Genomic DNA, 24642 nt, shown 5'->3' with positions numbered 1-24642 from the left:
CCGCTAACCCCGGACTCCGTGCCCTCCCGCGCGCCCCAGGACTGTCCATGACACTCGGGGAGTGCTTTCCTCTGGAGGCCGCAGGCGCGGTCCCCGCGGACACTGCCGGGTGGGTGGAGGTCCCAGCACTCCAGCGGCGGCGCGGGCCGGTAGGACGCGGGCCCTTTAAGGCGGCGGATGGGGCGCGCGCCTCATTAGCATTCATTAGCATGGCCCCGCCCCGCCCGGAGGCGGGAGCGCGGGGCTCAGTCCCAGCCGCGGCGTGCGGAGCTGGCGCCAGGCTGCGCGGGGACTGACGCTGAGACCTATCTGCACCAGCCGGGCCGACCGGCCTTGAGCGCGATGGGGCGCCGCGCCGCCCGGGGCCCCGGGCCCCCGCCCCGACCGGCCCGCAGGCCCGGGCTCCCATCGCTGCCTCTGCTGCTGCCTCTGCTGCTGACGCTAGCCGCCCGCGGGGGCTGCGCCGCGCCCGCGCCCCGCTCAGAGGACCTCAGCCTGGGGGCGGTGAGTGCGCGGCCAGGACGCGGTGGCATGGGCCCGATCCCGGCCCCGCGGTGTTTACGGGGAGCCCGGTCTATGACTCTTGGAGTCGCGCAGGAGCCCGTGCTCCCTGGACCCATTTCCCTGGCGGGAACACTGAGGCCCAGGCGAGCGCCCCGGGCCTATGGAGGCACTGGTCCCTGCCCTACTCCGTACCTTCGGGGCTTGCCGCGGTCGCAAGAGCCCGTGGGGGTTCCCAGGACCCCGACTCGGAGTAGCCCCGAGCAGCATTGGTGGGTGAGGACGCCCGCTCCCGCCGGGCGGCGGTCAGGTGGGAGCGGCGGGGTAGGGGCGCGCGCCCCCAAGCCGAGGAGGGGCCGGGGCTGCGGAGTATGGGCACCTGGAAAAGCCGATCCCTCAGATCCCTGAGTTTGCTCCTCTGCGGTGGTGAGGGGTGAGGAAACCGGTCTCCGGCTCCGCTCTAGGCATGTATCTCAGCTGCGTCCTCCCCTTCCCGCCCCAGGCCAGCCTGCCCTGCCTCTCTCCGGCAGGCAGCCCTGAGCCGGGTGCAGTGTACCCCTATTCCCGGCACAACGTGCCTTCCGCTCCCGCCCCTCCCCCCGCTCCCAACCCTTGATCCCTACATACCCCCTGTCCCAAGCTTAGCTGGGGAGCTCTGGAGTGGGGCAGGGACCTCTTCCCACAAATCCCTCTCCTCAGCTGCCGGGGTTGGAGTCTCCTGTGCACCTGGAAAATTGAGAACAGACTGAGGGGTCCCACCACCCCCAGGCTGGGAGCCCCTAGCAAAGCCTCGCAGGTCGGGGGATCAAGCGATTCTTTATGAGGCTTCTGCAGCAGGGGCTCCTAGCCAGGGCCTCCTACTCAACACAGGGGGCATCCCAAGTCCTCAGACAGTCTCCTAGTAGGGTCCTGGCAGGCCCCCTCTTCAGTGCCATTGGCATTTGGGAGCTCTGAACCCTTCAGATCCAAGCAAGTTGCTGGAGGTGGATTTTGGGCAGGCAGAGAAGCATTTGGGAGGGGGCACTTGGGTGGCACCTGTAGCCCCCATTGTTGGCAGGACTTGACCACAGGCTCTGGATGGGAAGGAGATGTGGCCACTTCTGCCCCAGCTGCCTCAGGCCTCTCCTATGTCTGGAGGGGCACTGGCCACCTTACGTGCTGTGGGAATGAATCTAGATGCCTGAGGGCTTCCTCCCAGCCAAACAGCCTTTGAAATCATGTGCACTCACACTGTAGCCTGGAGTGGGGGTTCCTGGACGGCCCACTGAGGTGACTAGGGACATCGTGTCACCAGCTCTGGATGGACCACAAAAGCCAAGCCCCACCTTCCAGCTCTCAGGGTGCTGCAGAAGGGCCCGGGTGGCAGGGGCCAACGGAGTTGGGATCCACACCCTTAGGGATGGATCCTCAGCCTAGCCAAGTTGGTTGATCAGCTCCAACACAGTCTGGAAGGTTCTCTCTGTCTGCCTTCCCAGGATAGTGGAGCAGGCACACTCCTCCCACTCATACTTGGGGGCCTCCTCTCCCCAGTTCCTAGGGCTGCTAGGCACCTCAGTGGGTCACCAGCCCTGAGGGCTCCACTAGGTAGGGAAGGTGGTTTCCCCACCTGGCCAGAGGCAGTGGTGCCCTGGTGTTCGGCTGGTGGGTAAAGAACAGAGAGTGCTGCGGGCAGAGCCCCTGCTCAGAGGCCTCCTGCCCAGGAAAGGCCGGTACCCTTCTGGCGTGGGAACCACGGTCCTGCCACTTGCTCCCAGTTGGCAGTGGAGAGCGGCCTCTGGTGGTCCTTCGGGAAATGACATGTCAGACCTTGGCCCAGAGGGCAGGACTGGCCGGTCTCACAGGGTTGGGGGGGACTCCTTGCCGCCCGCTCCTCAGACTGCCCTGGGGGCCGCTGACTCTGTTCATGTTCAGGTCTGAGCGCCGGGAAGGAGAAGGACCCCTTTGTGCGTGTGACCTGGCTTCTGCCAGGCGAGCTGTGTTCAGCCGGTCTGGAGCTGGGCTGGAGGGGAGGGGCCACCCACCAGCCCACCCCACACTGGCATGTAGACAAAGCCCACGATTGAGCCCTTGGGCATGGCTCACACTCAGCTTTCAGGCTGTGGTTGGGACAAAAGAGCACGCTCCCTGGGATCGTGGGCCATCCCTGGGTGCTTGAAGTGCCTTGTCCTTGTGGTTTTGAGTAACACCTAGCAAAATAGTGAAGCCCCGTGGGAGGGTCTCCAGGGTGAGTCTGCCTCCACCTTCGTTTTCCTGAAGAGCCTACTGGAGACTGGGCACAGGACAGGACATGGCCTTGTCCCTCCCTTATTTTTATACAGGTGGCAACATGCTGTCCACTTGCTGTTGTCACTCTGTAGTTTGTCTTGGAGAATGCTCTTTGTGGGAACGTCTGGATCTGCCTGGTTCTCTAAAGCTGTCACCATAATATTCAAGGTCCCCTAGCCAGGCCAGGTTGGGCTGCTTCTAGCGTTTTGTTCTCACCGGTAGCACTTCCAGACCCCTGATGCCTGTAAACAAGTGTCTGAGGGATCCTGGCCCTGCAGGAGATGCCTGGGTGTCATGCGTGCATGTTGGCTGTGTGGTGACAGATTTTGCAAACTGTCTTCCAAAGTTTCTACTCTCAGCAACAAAGTCTTTGAGTTCTTATCACCTCAGACCACACTGCCAGGTGACAGAGCTCTTGACCTTCACCCTCCACATGGGAAGAAGTTTATTGCTGAGGTTGTACATGGGGTCTCACTGGCCCAGGAGGCCCCAAGGGCTTGGCTGGGTAGGGGTCAGGTGGTGGTGGATGGGAGCCAAGACCCCTGGAGGTGACAGGAGCAGCCCTCCTCATCTCCACCTCAGCCCATGGCCTGTGGTTCCTTCTGCCTCAGCACATAGGTGGCCAGTGGCCCATATGTAACCTTAGCACCTGCATCACCCCAGTTTGGGGCCAGGGGCATCTCCTTCACCCTGCAGCTGTACTCTGAGAACTCCAGCCATGTACCCTCAGCCAGAACCAGCAGAGTCAGGAGCGGTTTAAAGGAGCCACACTTTCACCTCGAGCCGGTCAGGCCAGAAGAGAGACACCTCTGCATGTCCCTTGCTTCATGGTCCCCTCCCGATGGCCATCTGAGTGGCTCAGGAAATGTTGTTCCCCTCTGACATGGACCCCCTTAACACAGGGCTCTGGGTCCCAGGCATCTGCTCACTGTCCCGTGATCTAAGTGCTGGGCCTTAGTCTTGGAAGACCATAAGGGGATGTGCCTGTGGCTCAAGGAGTAGGGCGCCAGCCCCATATATCAGGGGTGGCGGGTTCAAGCCTGGCCCCTGCCAACATGCTGCTAAAGGTCCTGAGGCAGGGGCAGGAGCAGAGAGAAGCTGGAGGATTTGGGGCTCAGTAGGGTATGTCCAAGGGTACTTTGAGGCTGGGAGTTTTTTGCTCCTTTGTTAAGGGTGGATCTCCACTTCCAGGGAAATACAGCCCAGGTCCAGGGTACAGGGTCAGTAGCTGGCATGTGAAGGGTGACAACCATCACACGGTAACTATGAACATGCTGGGCACTGAACTGTAGGATTCGAGACTCCGTGGGGCAGGTGGCCCTGCAGGGTACAGAGCCTGGCTTCTCCTTGCACTTAGAATCAAGTCTTATGACTTACTGAGCCCCAAGAGCCACACACAGCCTGGCCCACCTACATTTCCTATACCTCCCTCCCTTGTTCCAGGTCCCATCTCTGTCCTGCCTCAGGGCCTTTGCACTTGCTATTCCCCCTCCAATGAATGCTCTTCCCATGTTCATCACCTGGACGGCTGCTTCTCCTCTTCAGGTGACAGACCAAATGTCACCCCCAGGGTGTCCTCCCTGAGCACCACCTTTAAGTGGCCCCTCCATTTCAGGCCTCATTGCCCCTCCTAGCTCAAGAGTTACAGGTATAGGCCTGGGTTCCAACCCCAAGTGGCCACTCGTTGGCTGTGTGACTGTGGGTAAGTGTCCTAATCTCTCTGTGCCTCCATTCTCATCATCTGTAAATGGAGAATAACAACAGTACCCACTTCATAAGGTTAATTCAACAGTTATTTTTTGAGCAACTGCTATGTGTGGAGCATATTGCAGAATCAAGGGCCCCTGTCCTCACATAGCACCTGCCAATATTATGAACATGAAGCAGGCACATGAGTGGGACACGCTTGGTAATCATCAGTGGGCAGATCACTTAGAGTAATTCTTCTTGTTCATGATGTAACAATTATCTGGAGATTTATTCGTGGTCCACCTGTTTGTCCCCACAATACCATCCGCTCCACGTGGACAGCAGGATGGGGTCAACTGGCCCTGGCCTTCACCCCAGTGCTCAAACAGCAAGCTCTGTGGGAAGGATGTGTTTCATGGACAAGTGGGCAGGCTGTCAAGAGCATCCTCCTGAGAAAGAACTGGGGCAGCAGAAGCAGGGTCCAATAATCTTGACTGTGTGCTGTGTGACTCAGAGGTTACTCTACCCTCTGAGCCTCAGTTTCCTTATCTATAAAATGGGGCTTATAACACATACTCCCCCCCAGCCCCTCATGTCGGTTGAGTCTGACATGGGTGAGGGTAGGACCATCAGGTCAGCTGTAAAGCCTGAGTGAGGGCAGATCTCAGGTGCCGGGAGCTCCCCGTGGCGCAGCTGGGTCACGGTGCCAGACTATGGGGTGGTTGGAAGAAACAGAGTCAACCAACACAGCCCAGATGCGGGGTCACTGTCATGCTCTGTTTGCTAAAAACCATCAAAGGTGGCCCAGTGTGGTAGCTCATGCCTGTAATCACACCACTCTGGGAGGCTGAGGCAGGTGGATCATTTGAATTTAGATGTTAGAGATCAGCCTGAGCAAGAGTGAGACACTGTTTCTATTTTTCTTTTCTTTTTTTGAGAGTCTCAAGCTGTCACCCTGAGTAGAGTGCCGTGGTGTCATAACTCACAGCAATCTCCAACACTTGGGCTCAAGCGATCCTCTTTGCCTCAGTTTTTCTATTTTTAGTAGAAACATGGTCTTGCTTTTGCTTAGGCTGTTCTCAAACTCGTGAGCTCAAGCTATCCACCTGACTTGGCCTCCCAGAGTGCTAGGATTACAGGCATGAGCCACTGCACCCTGTCTCTAAAAATTGCCAGGCGGGGGTGGCGCCTGTGGCTCAAAGGGGTAGGGCGCCGGGCCCATATGCCAGAGGTGGTGGGTTCAAACCCAGCCCTGGCCAAATACTGCAAAAAAAAAAAAAAATAGCCAGGCGGTGTGGTAGGCACCTGTAGTTCCAGCTAATGAGGCAGGGATTTCTCAAGTCCAGGAGTTTGAGGCTGCTGTGAGCTATGATGCCACAGCTCTCTAGCCTGGATGATAGGGTGAGACGCTGTCTCAAAAACAAACAAATGAAAATCAAAAGGGAATTTTATGCTGTGTACATGATGCCTCCTTAAATCTGTAAAAAGGTACATGTAGTGTCAAATGATGATCAATTCTAGTGTAAAAAGTGAAGTGAGGGAACTGGACAGCTGGGTAATCCATGGTCACAGGCCCCGCCTCCAGCCTCTGTGTCCCGTGCCTCCTTTCCTCCCTAGCAATGGCCCAGCCCCTGCTGGGAGTGGAAAGCAGAACAGTTGCCAATAGAACAGCTGTGGGGTTTGGGACCCTGAAGCTCTGGGACTCTACTCCTGCCCCCTCCCCAGTGGCCTTCTGGAAGGTTCACCCGCCTGCTGCTGCCCACACTTCTGCAGCCTTGGTTGCCCTGGAGACCGCGGTCTCCGTGGCGACAGCAGAGGGAGGACCAGGCAATGGGTGGTGGGTGAGAGGGCAGGAAGGGGCTGGACTGACAACCCAGCTGGTGCGTGAACCCAGGCTCTGTAGGTATTACGGCTGGGTTGGAGAGGGGACACATGGGGCGGGGGGGGTCTGTGCTCCCCTCTTGCCTTAGGGGCTTCTGTGGCAGGGGAGGGGTGGGCAGGTAGTGCCGCTGCATTTGCCCCTGCTGGACCCCAACCTAGTCGCCCTGACTCCTGACCACCACACCCCCTCCCAACCTGCTGGCCTCCTAGAACATTTCTATGAATTAACCAGCAGGCCAACATAATAGTAACCACTGGCCATCAGGCCGGCCTCTATCCTGAAGAGCAGAGTTGGGTTAGGGCCACAGGGAAACTAGGGCATCAGGAGGGTGCTGGGCAGGGCTAGGGGCATCTCTGCCCTGCACCCACTCAACCCTCCAGGGGCTTGTCCTGTGGTCCAGCACCCTGTAGCACAGTGTTTTTCAACCTGTTTTATCTTACAGCATACTTGAACCTATAGTTTAACTTCTATGGCACACTTAAATTATGTTGATCCAAAAAAAGAGAGAGAGAGAGTAATAACAAGAGTATTCTCACAGTGCTATTAACTTCTTTCAAAAATAATTTATTTATTTTTGAAGATCGTTGCAGCACACCTAAGATCCTGTCATGGCACACCACATGAAACTTACTGCCATAGCACATTCTCTGTTGATGTGGGGAGCATTCCTAACCTCACACTCTGGCCAAGGGATCATTTCTGGTTTGGGATATGATCTAGAAGCCTACCTTGGGCCCTCTCCCAGGACCTGAGCCTTGGCCTGCCCAGTCAGGGTGGGGGTCTGGGCATTGTGAAGCCAACAGCATTGGGGCCCTTGAGAATGAGAGTACAGTCCCCTAAGGCCAAACCTTCAGTGCCAGCACCTGGGATTTGGCCCTTGTCTGCATTCTGTGCCTGGCAGAGGTAGCTGTTGACTGGGGGCACTTGCCTAACCTGTGTGGGCTGCTCAGACCTACAGTTAAAATCGCCTGCTCTTAGACATTGGAAAACACTTACAAGCCACCCTAGGTGCTGCCTGATGGGCCCCAGGCTCAGCATGGGCACCTGAAGCCCTGAAAGGCATGTGGCCCTGCCGGCTGCCTGGCTCCCTAGGGACCAGTGAGAGGATTTCTTCCTCTCTGAACCACACAGAGCAGAGGGGGCTGCTCAGTGCAGCCACCCAGCTGTTATATCAGCTCATGGGGTATTAGGCCTGGAAGGGGTAGGTGGTTCTCCCAAGGAATCTCAGCCCTGACCTGGGTGGGTAAAGGCATCCTATGGTGAACCTGCCTGATAAGGGGGAAGGCAGGTCTTTCTATCCAGCATCATATCTCTCTTAGTAAACTCTAGAGCAGTGTTTCTCAACCTGTGGGTCGTGACCCCTTTGGGGCTTAAATGACCCTTTCACAGGGGCCGCCTAAATACATCCTGCATATCAGATATTTACATTACAATTCATAACAATAGCAAAATTACAGTTATGAAGTAGCAACGAAAATAATTTTATGGTCGGGTGTCACCACAACATGAGGAACTGTATTAAAGGGTCATGACATTAGAAAGGTTGAGAGCCACTTCTCTAGAGGGCTTCCTGGAATAGGTGACCAGTTACTAGAACCAAGAGGCACTGCGGCCCTGTAGCTCAAACCTGTGGTCATAGTGAAGGGACTACAAAAATGTGTGTGTGTGTTCTGACATTTGAAAAGAAAACTGGAGAATCAAAACTTGAAAATATTTATAAAACTTCTACAAAAACTTGTAGCTGAAAATGCTCATATTCAACGTGAAACAAATGCATTCCTGGGCAGCTGCAGCACCTAAAAGGGTGACTACCCAGGGGGCACACTCAGCAAACCCTGCTGGTGATCAATGTGGGTGCACTTTTTTTTTGTGAGACACAGTCTTATTATGTCACCCTCAGTAGAGTACCATGGTGTCACAGCTCACAGCAACCTCAAACTCTTGGGCTCAAGCTTCTCTTGCCTCAGCCTCCCAAGTAGCTGGGACTACAGGCACCCATCACAACGCCCAGCTATTTTTTTGTTGCAGTTGTCATTGTTGATTTTAGCTGGCCGAGACTGGGCTCAAACCTACCAGCTTTGGTGTATGTAGCCAGCACACTACCCACTGAGCTACAGGCGCCACCCCAATGTGGGTGCACTCTGATGGGGCCAGGGGTGCCCTCCCAGGCCAGCAGTGACCTCAGCACTCTAGGGGCAGGGCCAGAAGGGGGGTCCTCTCTGGACCCCACCTTGTAGGGGTACCATGTTGGCCAAGGCCCCCTCAGGAGAAGCTGCCCCAATCATGGGTGTCCACTTGGAGGGTCCCAGTTCTGCCTATAGCTTGAGAGAGGCCCCCAGATCTGAGGGGTCCTCCAGGACTTTCCATTCTGTGCACACTCTTGGGGGCTTTCTCAGGGCTGAGTGTGGGGTCTGGGTCAGTAGGGTTTGGAGAGAGGATAAGGGACAGAGGGAGGACCCCAGGAAGGGGGGTTCTAGGTGTATGTGAATTGTGCACATCCCAGTCAGTGTTCCTTGTGCTGACCAAAGCCCATGGGGCCTCCAGGACTGATGGAGCTCCCCCCCCACCCCCTGCCTGCTGGGCCCCTGTAGAGTAGATGGGGAGGCCCTGCCTCAGGCCCATCACCAGCTCACAGAGGGCTTGGGAGGGGTGGCAGACTCTAGCTTGGGGAACCAAGTAGGTGGCATAACTGAATCAAGAGAAGTTTAGAAATGCCCACCAAAAATTAAAAAGTCTGCAAGCAGGACCCCAGCGTGTCACCCTGGTTTGTACCTTTCTTGAAGCCAGGTCCAGGGTAGGTATGGAGCTCAGAGAACCCCAGAACCTGCCCTGCATCCACCATGGGCCCTCTGAACTGGAGAGTCCACAAAGCAGAGTGGGAACATCACAACAGCCTACAGGTGGGAGTGAGTGTCATTTGGCAGTTGAAGAAACAGCAGCTGGGGGTGGGGCCGCCCCCACAATGGTATCACGGACCCAACAGATAGCATCAGGCCCTTCCTGTACCCAGACCTCCCAGGATGGCAGAGTTGACTGGTCTATTCTTCAGGGGTTGAGCTGCTTCTGGCCCACCCTTGGACCTGGGCTTTTTAACTGCCACACGAGGCTGCTCCTCCATCAGAGTGCAGTTCATGCCTGATCCTAAAACTGGTATCTGAGCCCATCGCCCTTTCAGTTGGGGTTTCAGGTGTTAGGTTCTAGACCTTCCCTTAACAAATCATCTTTGGGGGTGACGCCTATGGCTCAGTGAGTCGCCGGCCCCATATACCAAGGTGGCGGGTTCAAACCCAGCCCCAGCTGAACTGCAACCAAAAAATAGCCAGGCGTTGTGGCGGGCACCTGTAGTCCCAGCTGCTCGGGAGGCTAAGGCAAGAGAATCGCGGAAGCCTAAGAGCTGGAGGTTGCTGTGAGTCCTATGACGTCATGGCATTCTACCGAGGGCGGTAAAGTGAGACTCTGTCTCTACAAAAAAAAAAAAAAAAATCATCTTTGGGCCTGCATTCGGTGCTGGCCATGTTTAAAAACACTTTAAATATCCTCTGGGCATTTTGCTGCTTAGGAGGTGGGGCTGAGCTGCAAGTGAGCAGTTGTTCAGGCTGTGCACTGCACAAGCTCATCCTGTCTAAAGGACATCAATTTTATTAAGACACTTTTCCCACAGCTGTCTGTAATATGAATTGAGAATGGGGAAGAAGTGCCTTCTGGGCTAACGAAGGGCTGGGTGGCATTGGTCAGGGCTGGGAGAGATACCCCTATTGCACCCCTCACTCTGCTCTCTGCCCCCAGGAGTGGCTAAGCAGGTTTGGCTACCTGCCCCCGGCAGACCCCACCACAGGGCAACTGCAGACCCAAGAGGAGCTATCCAAGGCCATCGCAGCCATGCAGCAGTTTGGCGGCCTGGAGGCCACTGGTGTCCTGGGTCAGTTATCTGGGAGTCAGCAGTGGGTACCATTGTCCCTGGTCAGGGCCATGCCTCCATTCTGGCCCATGGGCACAGCATAGTGGGCCCTGGGGCTCATTCCCCACCAGCCTGATGTGGGGAGTAGGAATGGAGCAGCCCAGGGTCATAGGCTTCAGCTCTGGAGGACACTCAGAATCCCTAGTCAGGGTACGGGCCTGGCTCTGACTCCCACCCACCCTGCAGATGAGGCCACCTTGGCACTTATGAAAACCCCGCGCTGCTCCCTCCCGGACCTCCCTGCCTCGGCCCCAGCTCGGAGGAGGCGCCAGACTTTGGCCCCGACCAAGTGGAACAAGAGGAACCTGTCCTGGAGGTGGGTGAGTGGCCACTGAGGAGCAGGCCCAGCCTGGCATTTGAGTGGCTTGGTGTCCAGGGGCTGCCTTAAATGCCCACACACCGGAGGCCTTGAGGCAGCAAGAGGCTCTGGACGGCCTGCTGCAGGCCTCCGTCCAGCTCTGTGTTGTGGGCAGCCCTTGGCCACACGGCAGGCTCTACCTCCAACTATACATGCTTCTGTCTGTGTGTCTGGTACTCTCTGCCTCTTGGAGTCAGGGCCACTCTAATCCTGTGTGCCCTCATCTCATTCCTTACCGAAAAAGACCCTGTTTTCTAGTTGGGCCACATTCTAAGGCTTCAGATGGACATGAGTTTGGTGGGCACTGTTTGACTCACTGCCCCTGGGTTGGTCACCTTCTGCTGTCCCCTTGGGGTCAGAAATGACCCAGAGAGGCCTTTGTGTGGGAGCAGATGGATAGGGGTTAAGATGCACCCACCAAAGGGCTGGGGCTGATGGCTCTACTTGGAAGTGGACCTTTGTGTGCTGGGGGTCTCAGCCCATCCAAACTCTCACTGCTTCCATCTTCCTGCCCATCCTGAATGAACTCCTAGGAAGGGAGGCTGGCAGAAGATCATGGGGTGCACCCTCATGGATGCAGACACCCCCAGGATGGGCAGAGAGAACTTAGCCTTGAGGTGGGAGGGGTGCCCCAGGGGAGGTCCCTCAGCCCAGGGAGGGGGCACAGTTGGCCTCTTCTCTGTGACTGGACTGGGGCTCTGACCCACACCCCGCAGGGTCCGGACATTCCCACGGGACTCAGCCCTGGGGCGAGACACAGTGCGGGCACTTATGTACTACGCTCTCAAAGTTTGGAGTGATATCACGCCACTAAACTTCCATGAGGTGGCAGGCAGTGCCGCCGACATCCAGATCGACTTCTCCAAGGCTGACCACAATGACCGCTACCCTTTTGATGGCCCTGGTGGTACTGTGGCACATGCTTTCTTCCCTGGTGACCGTCACGCTGCAGGGGACACCCACTTTGACGATGATGAAGCTTGGACCTTCCGCTCCTCCGGTGCGTCTGGGCAACACTCAATCCATGGGGACCCTTAGAGTCCTGGCTCCTCCAGACCCCTCAGTGCTGGAAAGTGTCAGACCAACTCCAGGAGACTCAGAAACCGCTGTGGCCCGTGTGCCCAGCCCTGATCCCTGCAGCTGTAGATGTGCTCATCTGCCAGGCTCCTTGGAACAGCTGATTCTGCCAGCTTAGGCAGGTCCCTCCCACAAATCTGTAGGCACCCTGGTTCCTCACTGGGCCCTCCCCTGTCTGTGGGCACCCACTTGCTGAGCCAAACTTGTCTTAGCATCCAAGGGAGGATGCTAAGCTTGCAAGGCCAAGTCTTACTGCCCACAGAAGTCAGAGTCCCGGACTCGAGGGGTGGGAAAAGACTCAGCCCCTTGGTGAGAGAACAGGCATGGGCCTAGGGGTGGCGCGGGCCACACCCCAGCTCTATAGAGGCTGTGTGGACCCCAGCCTGTGGCTCTCTGTGACTATGGGTCCCCATGGTTTTCCACAATGTGGGAGGCCCAGTTACCCTGTGGGCCTGAGGTCAGCACCCTCATGTTGTCCCAGAATCCACCTGACACTGCAGACCCTCTAGGACCTGGGGCCCAGGTGACAGGCTGAAATGTTCACATTGGGTTTGGGCAGAAATGTTATCACGCCATGAGTGATGCAAGAGACCCCAGAAGAGCTTCAGTAGAGACCTGGCAAGCAGTGAGCAGCCCTCAGAACTATGTGACCAGGGCCAGAGCCCTCATGGCACCCCTCAAAGTCCTCCATGAGAACCCTCCAAAGCATGACACCCCTCAAGGCACCTCCCAAAGCCCCCCACTGTCACTCCCATGCCAGTCCAGCTCAGCTAAGACAGTGCTGACCCAGCCCTGGACTTACTCGGTGACAGGACCTCTCCACTGGTTCACATGACCCCCTCATCCCCAGATGCCCACGGAATGGACCTATTTGCAGTGGCTGTCCACGAGTTCGGCCATGCTCTGGGGCTGAGCCACGCAGCTGCTGCAAACTCCATCATGCAGCCGTACTACCAGGGCCCAGTAGGTGACCCACTCCGCTATGGTCTCCCCTACGAGGACAGAGTGCGCATTTGGCAGCTGTATGGTGAGTATCCCCTGAAGCTAGACTTGGGAGCCCAGCATACTGCAGTGCCATACAGCAAGGAGGGGATAGACTTGCGAGTAGTTTGGGTGTATAGAGCTGGCTCTGAGGTCCATGACATCCCAGAGTGAAAGTCTGTGTCCATCCCCCAAATACTTAGGGATGCCCTGGCACCACTAGCATGTTCTCAATCTCTGTAGATCAGCCTCTTCTAGCTATTTTTGCAGGTGAGTCATCACACAGCCTTGTGTCTCTGGCCCTTCTGCTGGGTGCTGTGATCTCAGGGCTCATCATGTGGTGGCAGGATTCTCTTTTTTCCATCCATTCCTGGTGAACGTGTGGGTTTTTCCACCTGTGGCTTTTATGGATAGTTCTATGAATGTGGGCTTAGGAGTTTTTGTTGGAAACCTGTTTTCTTCTGGGCACATGCCTGGGAGGGGGTTTCAGGGCCATGTTTAGACGCCTGCCTTTAACTCTGGGGTTCCACGTACTCTGTGCACATGCTGTCTGTGGCTGTGCCCACACCTGACCTGGGGATGCTCGGCCTGTAACTGGTGGCCTGGCTCCCATTCCTGGGACTCCCAGAGGGACGGAAGGAGGGAGGGGAGTCAGGTATTCCTGGGTCCCACACATTCTCCTTATCTCCCACAGGCGTGCGGGAGTCTGTGTCCCCCACAGTCCAGCTGCACACTCCAGAGCCCAAGGAGCCTCCCCTGCTGCCAGAGTCCCTCGACAACCGGTCCAGCATTCTGTAAGCTGCAGGCCCACTGTTACCTCACACAGCCCTGTCCTCATCCAGAGCTGCCCACCTTGGGCTACTTTGCACCAGACAGCACACACTTGTGCTGGCTGCCTGGGCCTTGAACAAGGGAAACATCTGCTTTCCCACAAAGGAGACACTGAATTTCTTTTTTTCCTTTGTTTTTTTTTTTTTAGAGACAGAGTCTCTGTTGTCCTCGGTAGAGTGCAGTGGCATCACAGCTCACAGCAACCTCCAACTCCTGGGCTTAGGCAATTCTCTTGCCTCAGCCTCCGGAGCTGCTGGGACTACAGGTGCCTGCCACAACGCCCGGCTATTTTTTTGTTGCAGTTTGGCCAGGGCAGGGTTTGAAACGGCCACCCCCGGTGTATGGGGCCAGCGCCCTGCTCACTGAGCCACAGGCGCCACCCAGAGACACTGAATTTCAAACATGGTTTGTTCTTACCCCTCCTTCCTGTCACCTGCTGCATAACACACAGCCCAGCCACATGCTGTCAGACACCACTATGGCATCAAGTCCACAGCTTCCATGGGTCTGAAAGTCATATGGGGCATGAGGTGCCTGTCCGCTTCTCCACGGTAGGAGGGACAGTGGGACTTAGAAGACTGGGGCACCTAGACTGGTACCTGTTGCATGGGCAGGCCTGACTCAAGGGGTAGGCTCAGCTGGGATGGTCAGCTGGGCCCATCCATGAGGCTGGATTCCAGAGGGAATGTCTGAGAGCCAGCGGGCCTGCCGTGTTAGCTGCCTCACTACCCTGTGCTCAGGCACATACGGGAGGCATCCGTGGTCTTACAGGGATCGGTTTCGGTTTTCCACAGTACTACTCCAACTTGGGTTTTTCCTTAAAGTTACTTATGTTTAAAATGGGTGACACGGCGCCGCCTGTGGCTCAGCGAGTAGGGCACCGGCCCCATATGCCGAGGGTGGCGTGTTCAAACCCAGCCCCGGCCAAACTGCAACAAAAAAAAATAGCCGGGCGTTGTGGCGGGCGCCTGTAGTCCCAGCTGCTCGGGAGGCTGAGGCAAGAGAATCGCGTAAGCCCAGGAGCTGGAGGATGCTGTGAGCTGTGTGACGCCGCGGCACTCTACCCGAGGGCAGGACAATGAGACTCTGTCTCTACAAAAAAAATAAATAAATAAATAAAGTGGGTGACACAAGCCAATGACACAAGATTTAGAAGGTTCAGAAAGCACCTGCTGTGAAAAGGTCAGTTTTCCCGCACTGACCCTAGCATTGATCTCCACCCTGGGAGCAAGCATTTGTGTGCGTGTGCTGCCTTCTGTACCAAAATGCAATTGCACACCTGCGTGTAATCACAGAGCCACTCCTGCCATGCACGGCTCTGCATGTGGCTTCCTCATGGCGGCCCTTGACCTGTATCTGTCTATGACAACTGGCCACCACCACTGGAGCTGGGTGCCATACTGGCATCATGGGCCACTCTGTATTTTTAGCATCCTCTCTTAGTGGACATTTACCTTGTCCCTGATCCTTTGCCATTACAAATAATGATGCAGGCTGAGTGCCATGGCTCCCACCTGTCATCCTAGCACTTAGGACACTAAGAAGGGAGAGTCACTTGAAGTAAATAGTTTAAGAACAGCCTGGGCAACATATAGAACCTGTTTCTATAAAAGTATGTATATGATGATGTTAGGAACACGCTTTCTGTGGGGCAAAGTTCTAGAACTGGAGAGGGTCCCATGTACATGGAGCCCTTAGGTAGACTGCTCAGCCAACCTCTTGGGTGCCACATGAGCTTCCACTGTTTGCTCAGGGGACAGATCCTGGCCAGCCTGTGAGACAGTGGATATACCCTATCATTGTAACACCCCTTTCTGACTGCCGTGCCGCATGGAACCCGCAGGCAAGGATGGGGCACCCTCCAAGGATGCCTGTCCCATGGTTTGGTGAAGTAGGGGTGGGGCTGGGTTGCCTCCCCACCCACCCAGCCCCCTCTGTCTTGCAGGCCTCGGAAGGATGCGCCACACAGGTGCAGCACTCACTTTGACGCGGTGGCCCAGATCCGAGGAGAAGCTTTCTTCTTCAAAGGTAACCAGGGGTCCTGCAGCCAGTGGGTAGAAGGGGGTCCCACTTGGGCTAGACCCCCCACCTGCAGCCTCACATTCCCTGTGTCCCCCAGGCAAGTACTTCTGGCGGCTGAACCGAGACCGGCACCTGGTGTCTCTGCAGCCGGCGCAGATGCACCGCTTCTGGCGGGGCCTGCCACTGCACCTGGACAGCGTGGACGCTGTGTACGAGCGCACCAGTGACCATAAGATCGTCTTTTTCAAAGGTGTGTGGCCTCCACAGGGCCCCTGCAGGCCTCACTGGGCACAGCACACAGCCCAAGTCAGCCAGAGCTAGCCAAGAGCACAGAACACGGGGCAACTTGGTCTTGAACCCAGTGCCATCGCATGGTGGCCACTGCAGGTACACAGAGGACAAAGCAGATGAAAATCCCTGCCCTCACTCAGGTGAGGGTCCCCTGCGAAGTAGTGAAAGAAACTAGGAGGTTTGTCTCAGAAGGGTCATAACAATGAGAGGTCGGGGTAATGGGATGAGGCCCCTGTGGGGTGATGGGAGAGGACTGAGCAGAGACCAAGGGGATGGTATTGCACACAGGGGAGCTGTCAGTGCAGAGACCGGCAGCAGGGACAGTCCTGGTGAGTGCCAGGACCTCAGGCTGGAGCTGCATGGGAGCCCAGGAGGCGGGGGCACATGCACAGGGCTAAGTGTGTGGGTGGCTGGCTCTCTCCAGGCCCCACCTCAACCTCCAGTTCCAGGTAGAGCCTCCACGTTCACATCTGCATCATGCAGATGTTTCTCTCACATTGTCTCTGTCAAGGGCAGGAAAAGGAGGGCTCAAGGCAGTATACAGGGGCCTGTCTCCAGGGGCCACAAGGACAAAGCTTCACACACTGGAGACAGCAGGAATGTGTCCCTTACATCTCCAAAGGTTTTCCCATACTCAGGGCTGGGCAGGTGGCTCCCAGAGGCTCCCATGCCTCTGTCTCCATACCTCCTTTCCCTATAAAGGTAGCAGCCATTGATTTAAGTTCACCCTCAATCTTCACTCATCATACCTACAAAGACCCTGTGTCCAAGGTCACACTCTCAGGTTCTGGGAGCAGGTGAATTTGTGGGAACACTGTGCTGCTCAGAGCAGTGGCTACTTCCACAAACACAAGAAGACCCTGTTTCTTTGAGGAGACAAAAAACATTCCACATGTCTATGATGGGAACCAAGTCCTCGCTCATTCACAGCCCCACTTAGCCCCTATTGATGTCAGAGGCAGACACCTGGGCACTGCAGGCTTCCTGGAGCCACCATGCAGGCAGCTGCTGCAGTGGGTCCAATTCTTCCTGAAGATTTAGCTGAGGCCTTGGGGTGAGCATGGCCCCAGAGGTTGCCCACAGAAGACCCCATGTAAGAAAGGGAACCTGGGCAGCACAGTTCCAAGCTTCACTGCTGGGCAATGCTGTGCTCTTGATTGTTGGTCTCTCCCCAATTTTTTGAAGATTTATTTTTTTAGAGAAACAATAGGAAATATATTTTCCTTATAGGAGGAAAGATATAGCTAAGGCCATCTTTTTCTTTACTTCTTCATCTTTCTGACATCAAACCCATTCCTTCTAAGCAAAGTTTCTTATAGTTTTAAAATTAATTTTTAAATACATAGTACATGTACAGGGACCAACATTTAAAAGGTATAAATAGATATGCAATAAAACGTCACCGTCCCACTCTTACCTCCCAGCCTCTGAGTTCCCTTTCCTGAAGGTAACCACTGTTTCAAGCAAATATTATACACACATTTGTGTGTGTGATTTCTGTACGATATAATGGTGTAATGGCATACATGTATATACTATGCACATTGTACTGTAACTCTTTTTTTTCTTAGTTCTGTAAGGTAAAGATCATTCCATTTTAAGGTATATGAAGTTGTCATATTCTAATAAAGGTTGTATAGTATTTACAAAGGAAAAAAAAAAAAAAGAAAAGAAAGGGGACGCATACCCCATAGCACAGTGGTTACAGCACCAGGCCACACACACCGAGGCTGGCAGGTTCGAATCCGACCTGGGACAGCTAACCAACAATGACAACGGCAACAAAAAATAGCCAGGCATTGTGGCGGGCTCCTGTAGTCCCAGCTACTTGGGAAGCTGAGGCAAGAGAATCGCTTAAGCCCAAGAAATTCAGATTGCTGTGAGCTGTGACGCCACTGCACTCTGCCGAGAGCGACATAGTGAGACTCTGTCTCAAAGAAAAGAAAAGAGGACCAGCAGGTGTCCCAGCAAATTTCAATGTTATTTATATTTTGTGTTCACTTTGAGGAAACGTCAGCTTTCAAAGAAAACGTGCACAAGTAAGTAAAGGTGCGGTTTTCTTAATTGTTTCCTTTCCTTCAAACAACCAGTAGGCATATTCACCGCTCCACCCCCTTGCCATTGTCTCTTGCTGTACTAGGGAGATTGGTTCATATCTTTGCATAAAGAGCCTCCTCATCTTTTCGACATGTATTTTGAAAAACAAATTTTAAGTTCTAGAAAAATTGCAAAAATACTATATCATGCTCTAGGTTCAAATACCCATCCTCTAGCTTCTCCATGCTCAAGGCTCTCCCCTTCCCCCTCCCCCTTCCTTTGCCTCCTTCCTTTCTTTTCTTCTTTACTTTCTTTTTTTTTTTATTTTATTTTTTTTTTTTGTAGAGACAGAGTCTCACTTTATGGCCCTCGGTAGAGCGCCGTGGCCTCACACAGCTCACAGCAACATCCATCTCCTGGGCTTAGGCGATTCTCTTGCCTCAGCCTCCCGAGCAGCTGGGACTACAGGCGCCCGCCACAACGCCCCGCTATTTTTTGGTTGCAGTTTAGCCGGGGCCGGGTTTGAACCCGCCACCCTCGGTATATGGAGCCGGCGCCCTACCGACTGAGCCACAGGCACCGCCCCTTCTTTACTTTCTTTCCTTTCTCTTTTGAGAAGGAGTCTTGCTCTGTTGCCCAGGCTATCACAGCTCGCTGCACCCTCATCCTCCTTGGCTCAAGTAATCCTCCTGCCTTGGCCTACCAAGTATCTGGGACTGCAGGTGCCACCATGCCTGGCTTTCTCTGCCTTCCTTTTCCTGAACCCGTTAAGAAAGAGTTGCAAAAGCTGGACACGGTGGTGGCACCTGTAATCTCAGGTACTTCGAGGCTGAAGCAAGAGGTTCATTTGAGCCCAGACGGATGAGACCAGCCTGAGCAACACATTGAGACCCTATCTCTAAAGAAAAAAAAAACAAAAACAATTAAGTTAAATAAAATTTATTTTCAGGCTCGGTGCCTGTAACACAGTGGTTACAGCTCCAGCCACATACACAGAGGCTGGTGGGTTCGAATTCCGCCTGGGCCAGCTAAGCAACAATGACAACTACTACAAAAAAGTAGCCAGACATTGTGGCAGGCACCTATAGTCCCAGCTACTTGGGAGGCTGAGGCAAGAGACTCGCTTAAGCCCAAGAGTTTGAGGTTGCTGTGAGCTGTTATGTCACAGCACTCTACTGAGGGTGACATAGTGGGACTCTTATCTCAAGAAAGAAAAATTATTTTCAACAAGAGTGAGTTTTAGACCTCATGACTCCTTAGAGCAAAACCAGGTTCACCACAGGATGAGCAGAGGTGGACAGCTAAGCATCGGTGGGGCCATCCCTAGTCAGCACTTGCTTAGCCACATTTGCCCCGGGCCTTGAATACCCATGACACATACACATGCCTCTCTGTGCAGGGTCCCCTGGCATGTCACTGGAGTCACTCCCTCGGGTGGCTCTGTCTAGTGACTCCTCCACATCAGGCTGTGATTTGTACATTTGGCAGAAATGTCACCTAGGAGGTGAGGTCTGAGCCATCCTATCTGGTGATGTTGTGGCCTGGACAAGGTATGTCTGCAGTTTTCTCCAGTATAAAGTCACCATTTCTCCCCAGGTAGCAAGTGGGTGACCCGCAAGGAGAGACTGGAGCTCAGGGGAGCCTCTGGCCACAGTCCCTGTGTCCCCCAGCAAGGCTGGTTCCAGGTTGGCTATAGCAGAGCCATTTTTTGGATTTGCCGTCGTCTCGCAACCTCTCCCTTACAGACATGTCAGTTCCAGTTTCCAGCAAAGGACTTTTTTTCTTTTTTTAATTGTGGTAAAAAATATATATAAGAAAATTTTACCATTTTAATTATCTTTAAGTGGCATTAAGTACAGTCACATTGTTCTAGAGCCATCAAGCCATCTGTCTCCAAAACATTTTCATCTTCCCAGAGTGAGACACGGTCCCCATCAGACACTAATGCCCGCCGTCTCCCTGGCCCCACTCTACTTTCTTTCTCTGAATCTGACAGCTCTGGGAACCCCATGTAAAAGGGACCCTGCAGCTTCCATCCCTTGTGTCTGGTTATTTCCCTCTGCACAGTGTCCATGTTGTAGCACAGGACACAGCTTCCTCCCTTCTCAAGGTTGAGTGATGTTCCACCACCCAGATGGACACATCTTCGCCACCACCCACTGACAGACAACCCACCTCTGGCCTTTGGGAATAACACTGCTGTGCACATGGGTGTGCAAATGTGTCTTTGACAATCTGCCTTCGCTTCTTTTGGATAAATACCCAGGAGGAGGATGGCCAAGTCATGTGGGACTTTGTTGGTTTTCTGAGGAGCCTCCTGCTGTTTTCTACAGTGGCTGCCCTGTCTTACATCCCCGCCAGCAACGCCCACAGGCTCCAGTTTCTCCCTTCAACCTTATCACTTTCTGTTTTGCAATTGTAGCCAACCAGGCACATGTGAGGTGGTGTCTCCTCGTGGTTTTGAGCTGCGTCTGTCAAATGATGTTGAGCATCTTTCAAGGGCTTCTTGGCTGTATCTTCTTTAGAGAAATGTCATTCAGACCCTTAGTTCAGCAAAAGATTTCTAACTTGTTTTGTTTATGGGTAAACTCTTACCAAAGTATAAAAATCACACATTTAGTGAGGCTTCTGACCTAGTGCCTTTCCTGTCTCTGCCACAAGGCCTTCCCTGGCCCCTCCCAGAGAGAGTTAATGAGGCAGGAGAGAGGAGAGTGAGGCATGGTTTCTCAGGTTTCAGCCCAGCAACCGGCATGCTGTCCATAATGTGGCCACTGCCTGGAACCTGGGTCCACAGGCTGCTCAGTGGACGGGGTATCTCATGCCAGCCATCGAAAAGGCACTCTCCACTCTCTGGGTGCCCATGAGCACACAGCATTGTGACTTGGGGCAACCACGTGGTGGAAGAGGGTGTTGGGGGGGGGAGGCTGGAGCCCCCTGCCCCTCGGGGTGGGGCTGAACCCCGGCCCACAGCTCTTTCTCTTGCCCCCAGGAGACAGATACTGGGTGTTTAAGGACAATAACGTAGAGGAAGGATACCCGCGGCCCATCTCGGACTTCAGCCTCCCGCCAGGCGGCGTCGATGCTGCCTTCTCCTGGGCCCACAATGACAGGACTTATTTCTTTAAGGACCAGCTGTACTGGCGCTACGATGACCACATGCGGCGCATGGACCCCGGCTACCCCGCCCAGAGCCCCCTGTGGAGGGGCATCCCCAGCACGCTGGATGACGCCATGCGCTGGTCTGATGGTGAGCGCTGGGCCAGAATAGAGGCTGTGCAGCCTCCGTTTCCCCACCTGTGGACAGGATAGCAGCAGGTTGTTGGGAGGGTTCCAAAAGCCAGAGGTGAGCCCAGCACCTGTCACACCCACCACAGAACCCCTGCAAGGCTCCTGAGCACTAGCCCTTCCCAGGGCTTGTTCACCCTCAGCCCAGGAGCCTCTCCTACCTCTCACCCCTGGGCATCTGAGGAGCCTCCTACTGAGGAGCCTCCTCCTCCTTCCTGAGGCACCCACACCTCCACTCTCTCTTGGGCTCAGGGCCTCCACTAAATGCCCTCTAGAGCACAGTGCTGGTCTCACCATATGGCAACTCTACCAGGATGGACCCAGTAAGGTCATCCCATCCTTTCCCCTGCCCCCAGCGGGCTCCCCAGAGCTGCCCCAGGCCTGTGGCAGTGCTGTTGTGACTGAGCAGACTCTGACCCCATCTCAGACAACCTCGTGCCCCCTGCTATCCTGCCACAGTCCCTAATGCTACAGCCATCCCAGTGCAAGGCAGGGCCAGCTCGAGCTCAGCGGTGCCACCTCTCCCCCAGGTGCCTCCTACTTCTTCCGTGGCCAGAAATACTGGAAAGTGCTGGACGGCGAGCTAGAGGTGGCGCCTGGCTACCCGCAGTCCACGGCCCGGGACTGGCTGGTTTGTGGAGACCAGCAAGTTGACGGCTCTGACGCAACAGGCACCAATGGGGCAGATGGGGCCCACGCACCACCCGGACAGCACGACCAGAGCCGCTCGGAAGACGGCTACGAGGTCTGCTCCTGCACCTCCCAGGCTTCCTCTCTCCCAGGGGCCCTAGGACTGCTGGTGGCCACCATGTTACTGCTGCTGTTGATCTTGCCAAGCCTCCTATGGACAGCGGTCCAGGCCCTGGCACTATGACAGGCAATGTTGGCCTGGGAGAGGGCAGAGGAGTCAGGACAGTATACCACAGAGGGCAAGACCAGTCCCGAGCACGAACTTGGGAACCAGCCTCACTGCTTAGGACACGCTGGGCCCCGCTACCACACACAGGAGAGGGGCCAGCAGAGGGTGCTGCCTGCCACGGCCAGGAACTGTCTGGAGGTCTGAGACAGCTGGCCACCCCTTGTTGAGGGCTTGGGCTGCCCAGGACTTCACTGCTGAGAAAGACACATCTGCCTCCGGCCAGCTCCTGCCAGCCCTGGAAGGAGTAGCCTGATTTAGGAGGGTGACCCACCAGCCTCACCGAGTTTCCCCACCACCTTGTGCTTCCACCCACCCATGGACCCGTCCATCCCCAGGTCCCCAGCAGGCCTGATGGCCACCTTGTCGCAGGCAGCCCCCACCACACAGATGAGCCTCCCAGAGGGGCCATGGTATGTCTCTCCTTGTGACGCATTCCAGACAAACACAACCTCTCCCTGCTTTGTAATGGGTTGGCTCCCTGGCACTTGGGGGCCTCGGGGATGAGAGCCCTTGGGTATGGAGTTTCACCTCCTCCCAGATGTCATCAATACCTCCCTGTGTATGTGGTGTCTCCTGAAATTCTCAGTATTCCCTAGGGGTCCTCATGCCCATTGCACACTTGGGAGGGTTGAGCTCCAGGGCAAATAAGCCCTTGTGGCAGGCAGGTTGAGGGTCAGTCTGGGGGTGCAGACGGGGATCGTTTAACCAGCAGTCCTCACCAGGCACCTGCTTACATGGGCTGGACTCGGCCCTTAGTGTGTGGTGGCAAAGGACACGAACATTTCTTCTCAGGCAAAGGGCTCAGGTCACTGTCGTCCAGGCAGTAGGTCCAGCCCAAAGTGGCTGAGCATCAGCTCCTGGGTGCCCCCTCACACATGGAGGCGGATTCACAGCAGCTCCTTCCTTTCCCATACTCATGCCCTACAACCTCTCTCTCTACTCTCCCTGACCAGCAAGTGACTTCTCTGTGTCATATGGGGTGGGCTTTGGGCTGGGTCATTCCTAGGTGGACATCTGGCACTGAGCAGCCCCTGTCTGGTGGGATCAGGGTCCACCCAGTACCTGGAGCTAAAGTGGTTCCATTGAGAAGAGGGCTGTGGGTACAGACAGACCATCAGCCAGTAGGAGGCTGCTGGGGTTGGGGCTGGGGCTTCTCAGGGCAGGACTTCTCTGGCCACCAGGCCAGCAGTGCCAGAGCTATGTAATCTGCCCTTCCTGAGCCTTGCTGCATCAGAGCTCTGGACTAGGGTGGCTGTCGTCCCCTGACCAAAGCACTGAAAATCCGTGCGATGCTACATCCTAAAGTCCAGAAAGGCAGTCCTCCTGTGTGGAGGAGGGAGGGACGAGGAGTCCATGGCAGATACCCTTGGCCTATGCAGGTGGGCCTTGGTGAGGAGAGTGCTGCGGGAAGGCCCAGCATATGGGCCCCAGGTGCTGGAAGGCACTGGGGCCACTGAAGGCAGAGCAGGGAGCTGCTGGTCTCACCCCCAGCTCCAGGGCAGGGCTGAGGTACCCACAGCATAGGGAAAGAAGCAGGTGTCTGCTCCCAGTTGACAATCATGCTTCACACTTCCTGACACTAGCAAGCACAGGCAGGCTGGGACCCACTTCCTGACCCCCGGGGCCCATCCCAAAATCTGCCAGGGCTCATAGAGCCCTGCTACTCCTGTGTCCATCTGTTTACCATCTGCTCCTGGAGTTGGGAAGACTCCCTGCCTATCAGACCAGCCGGATGGACTGGGGTCTATGGGGAGACGTCCTCTCTTCCCAAGTGGGAATGGGTCCCTCCTGATGGGGACACAGGCTTTGCACTGCCCCAAGTATGTTTCCTGCATCATCCACTTTGTGGACCCCTGAGCAGCTGGGAAACAGTCCACAAGGCCCCAAGTTGCCCCTGCCACGCCTGGAAAGCAAGGCTTGGGAGTCCTTTCCCCAGAGCCACCTTGCCGAAGTTTTAAAGCCCAAACACAGTTTTTTGTTTGTTTGTTTGTTTTGTTCTTTTATTGTTGGGGATTCATTGAGGGTACAGTAAGCCAGGTTACACTGATTGCAATTGTTAGGTAAAGTCCCTCTTCAAACACAGTTTTGGTTTTTTTTTGTAGAGACAGAGTCTCACTGTACCGCCCTCAGGTAGAGTGCCATGGCGTCACACGGCTCACAGCAACCTCCAGCTCTTGGGCTTACATGATTCTCTTGCCTCAGCCTCCCAAGTAGCTGGGACTACAGGCGCCCGCCACAACGCCCAGCTATTTTTTTGTTGCAGTTTGGCCGGGGCTGGGTTTGAAACCACCACCCTCAGTATGTGGGGCCGGCGCCCTACTCACTGAGCCACAGGCGCTGTCCCAAACACAGTTTTTTGTAAAACTGCTCTGAAAGGGAAATGGTCAGTGAGCAGGGGAGCATCCTAGTCCACAGCCTCAGTGTTCCAGAGCCTGAACACCCTGAGTGCTGCCCCAACACTCACAGGCAATGCTCACTGGAGCATTCAGGATTTCAGATTTTCGAGTTATGAATGCCAACTGCTAAGCATAATGCAAATATAGTGT

The 24642-nt window shown here is 55.2% G+C and overlaps 1 protein-coding gene across 1 annotated transcript; it reads left to right on the top strand.

Annotated features, from left to right (window-relative positions):
* Nucleotides 1-270: 270 nt before the first annotated feature.
* Nucleotides 271-24141, top strand: MMP17 (matrix metallopeptidase 17). Its single transcript, XM_053587334.1, has 10 exons — nucleotides 271-504; nucleotides 10124-10256; nucleotides 10482-10611; nucleotides 11370-11653; nucleotides 12581-12757; nucleotides 13406-13505; nucleotides 15488-15570; nucleotides 15662-15814; nucleotides 20882-21139; nucleotides 21708-24141. Exons 1-10 carry the CDS (start codon nucleotides 343-345, stop codon nucleotides 22049-22051), a joined length of 1824 nt encoding a protein of 607 aa, XP_053443309.1. The 5' UTR covers nucleotides 271-342; the 3' UTR covers nucleotides 22052-24141.
* Nucleotides 24142-24642: the final 501 nt, after the last annotated feature.

Source organism: Nycticebus coucang, chromosome 4, assembly GCF_027406575.1.
Source record: "Nycticebus coucang isolate mNycCou1 chromosome 4, mNycCou1.pri, whole genome shotgun sequence".
NCBI classification, from domain to species: Eukaryota; Metazoa; Chordata; class Mammalia; order Primates; family Lorisidae; genus Nycticebus; species Nycticebus coucang.
The sequence above is the reverse complement of the archived record's forward strand: the minus strand, read 5'-3'. Positions and strand labels throughout refer to the sequence as shown.

Excerpts from the sequence above, each read along its gene's own strand:
- MMP17 (XM_053587334.1), top strand. The coding sequence starts at position 343 with ATGGGGCGCCGCGCCGCCCGGGGCCCCGGGCCCCCGCCCCGACCGGCC. Across the intron at positions 10,257-10,481 it reads GGAGGCCACTGGTGTCCTGG|ATGAGGCCACCTTGGCACTT; the intron begins GTCAGTTATCTG and ends CCCACCCTGCAG. Across the intron at positions 12,758-13,405 it reads GCGCATTTGGCAGCTGTATG|GCGTGCGGGAGTCTGTGTCC; the intron begins GTGAGTATCCCC and ends TATCTCCCACAG.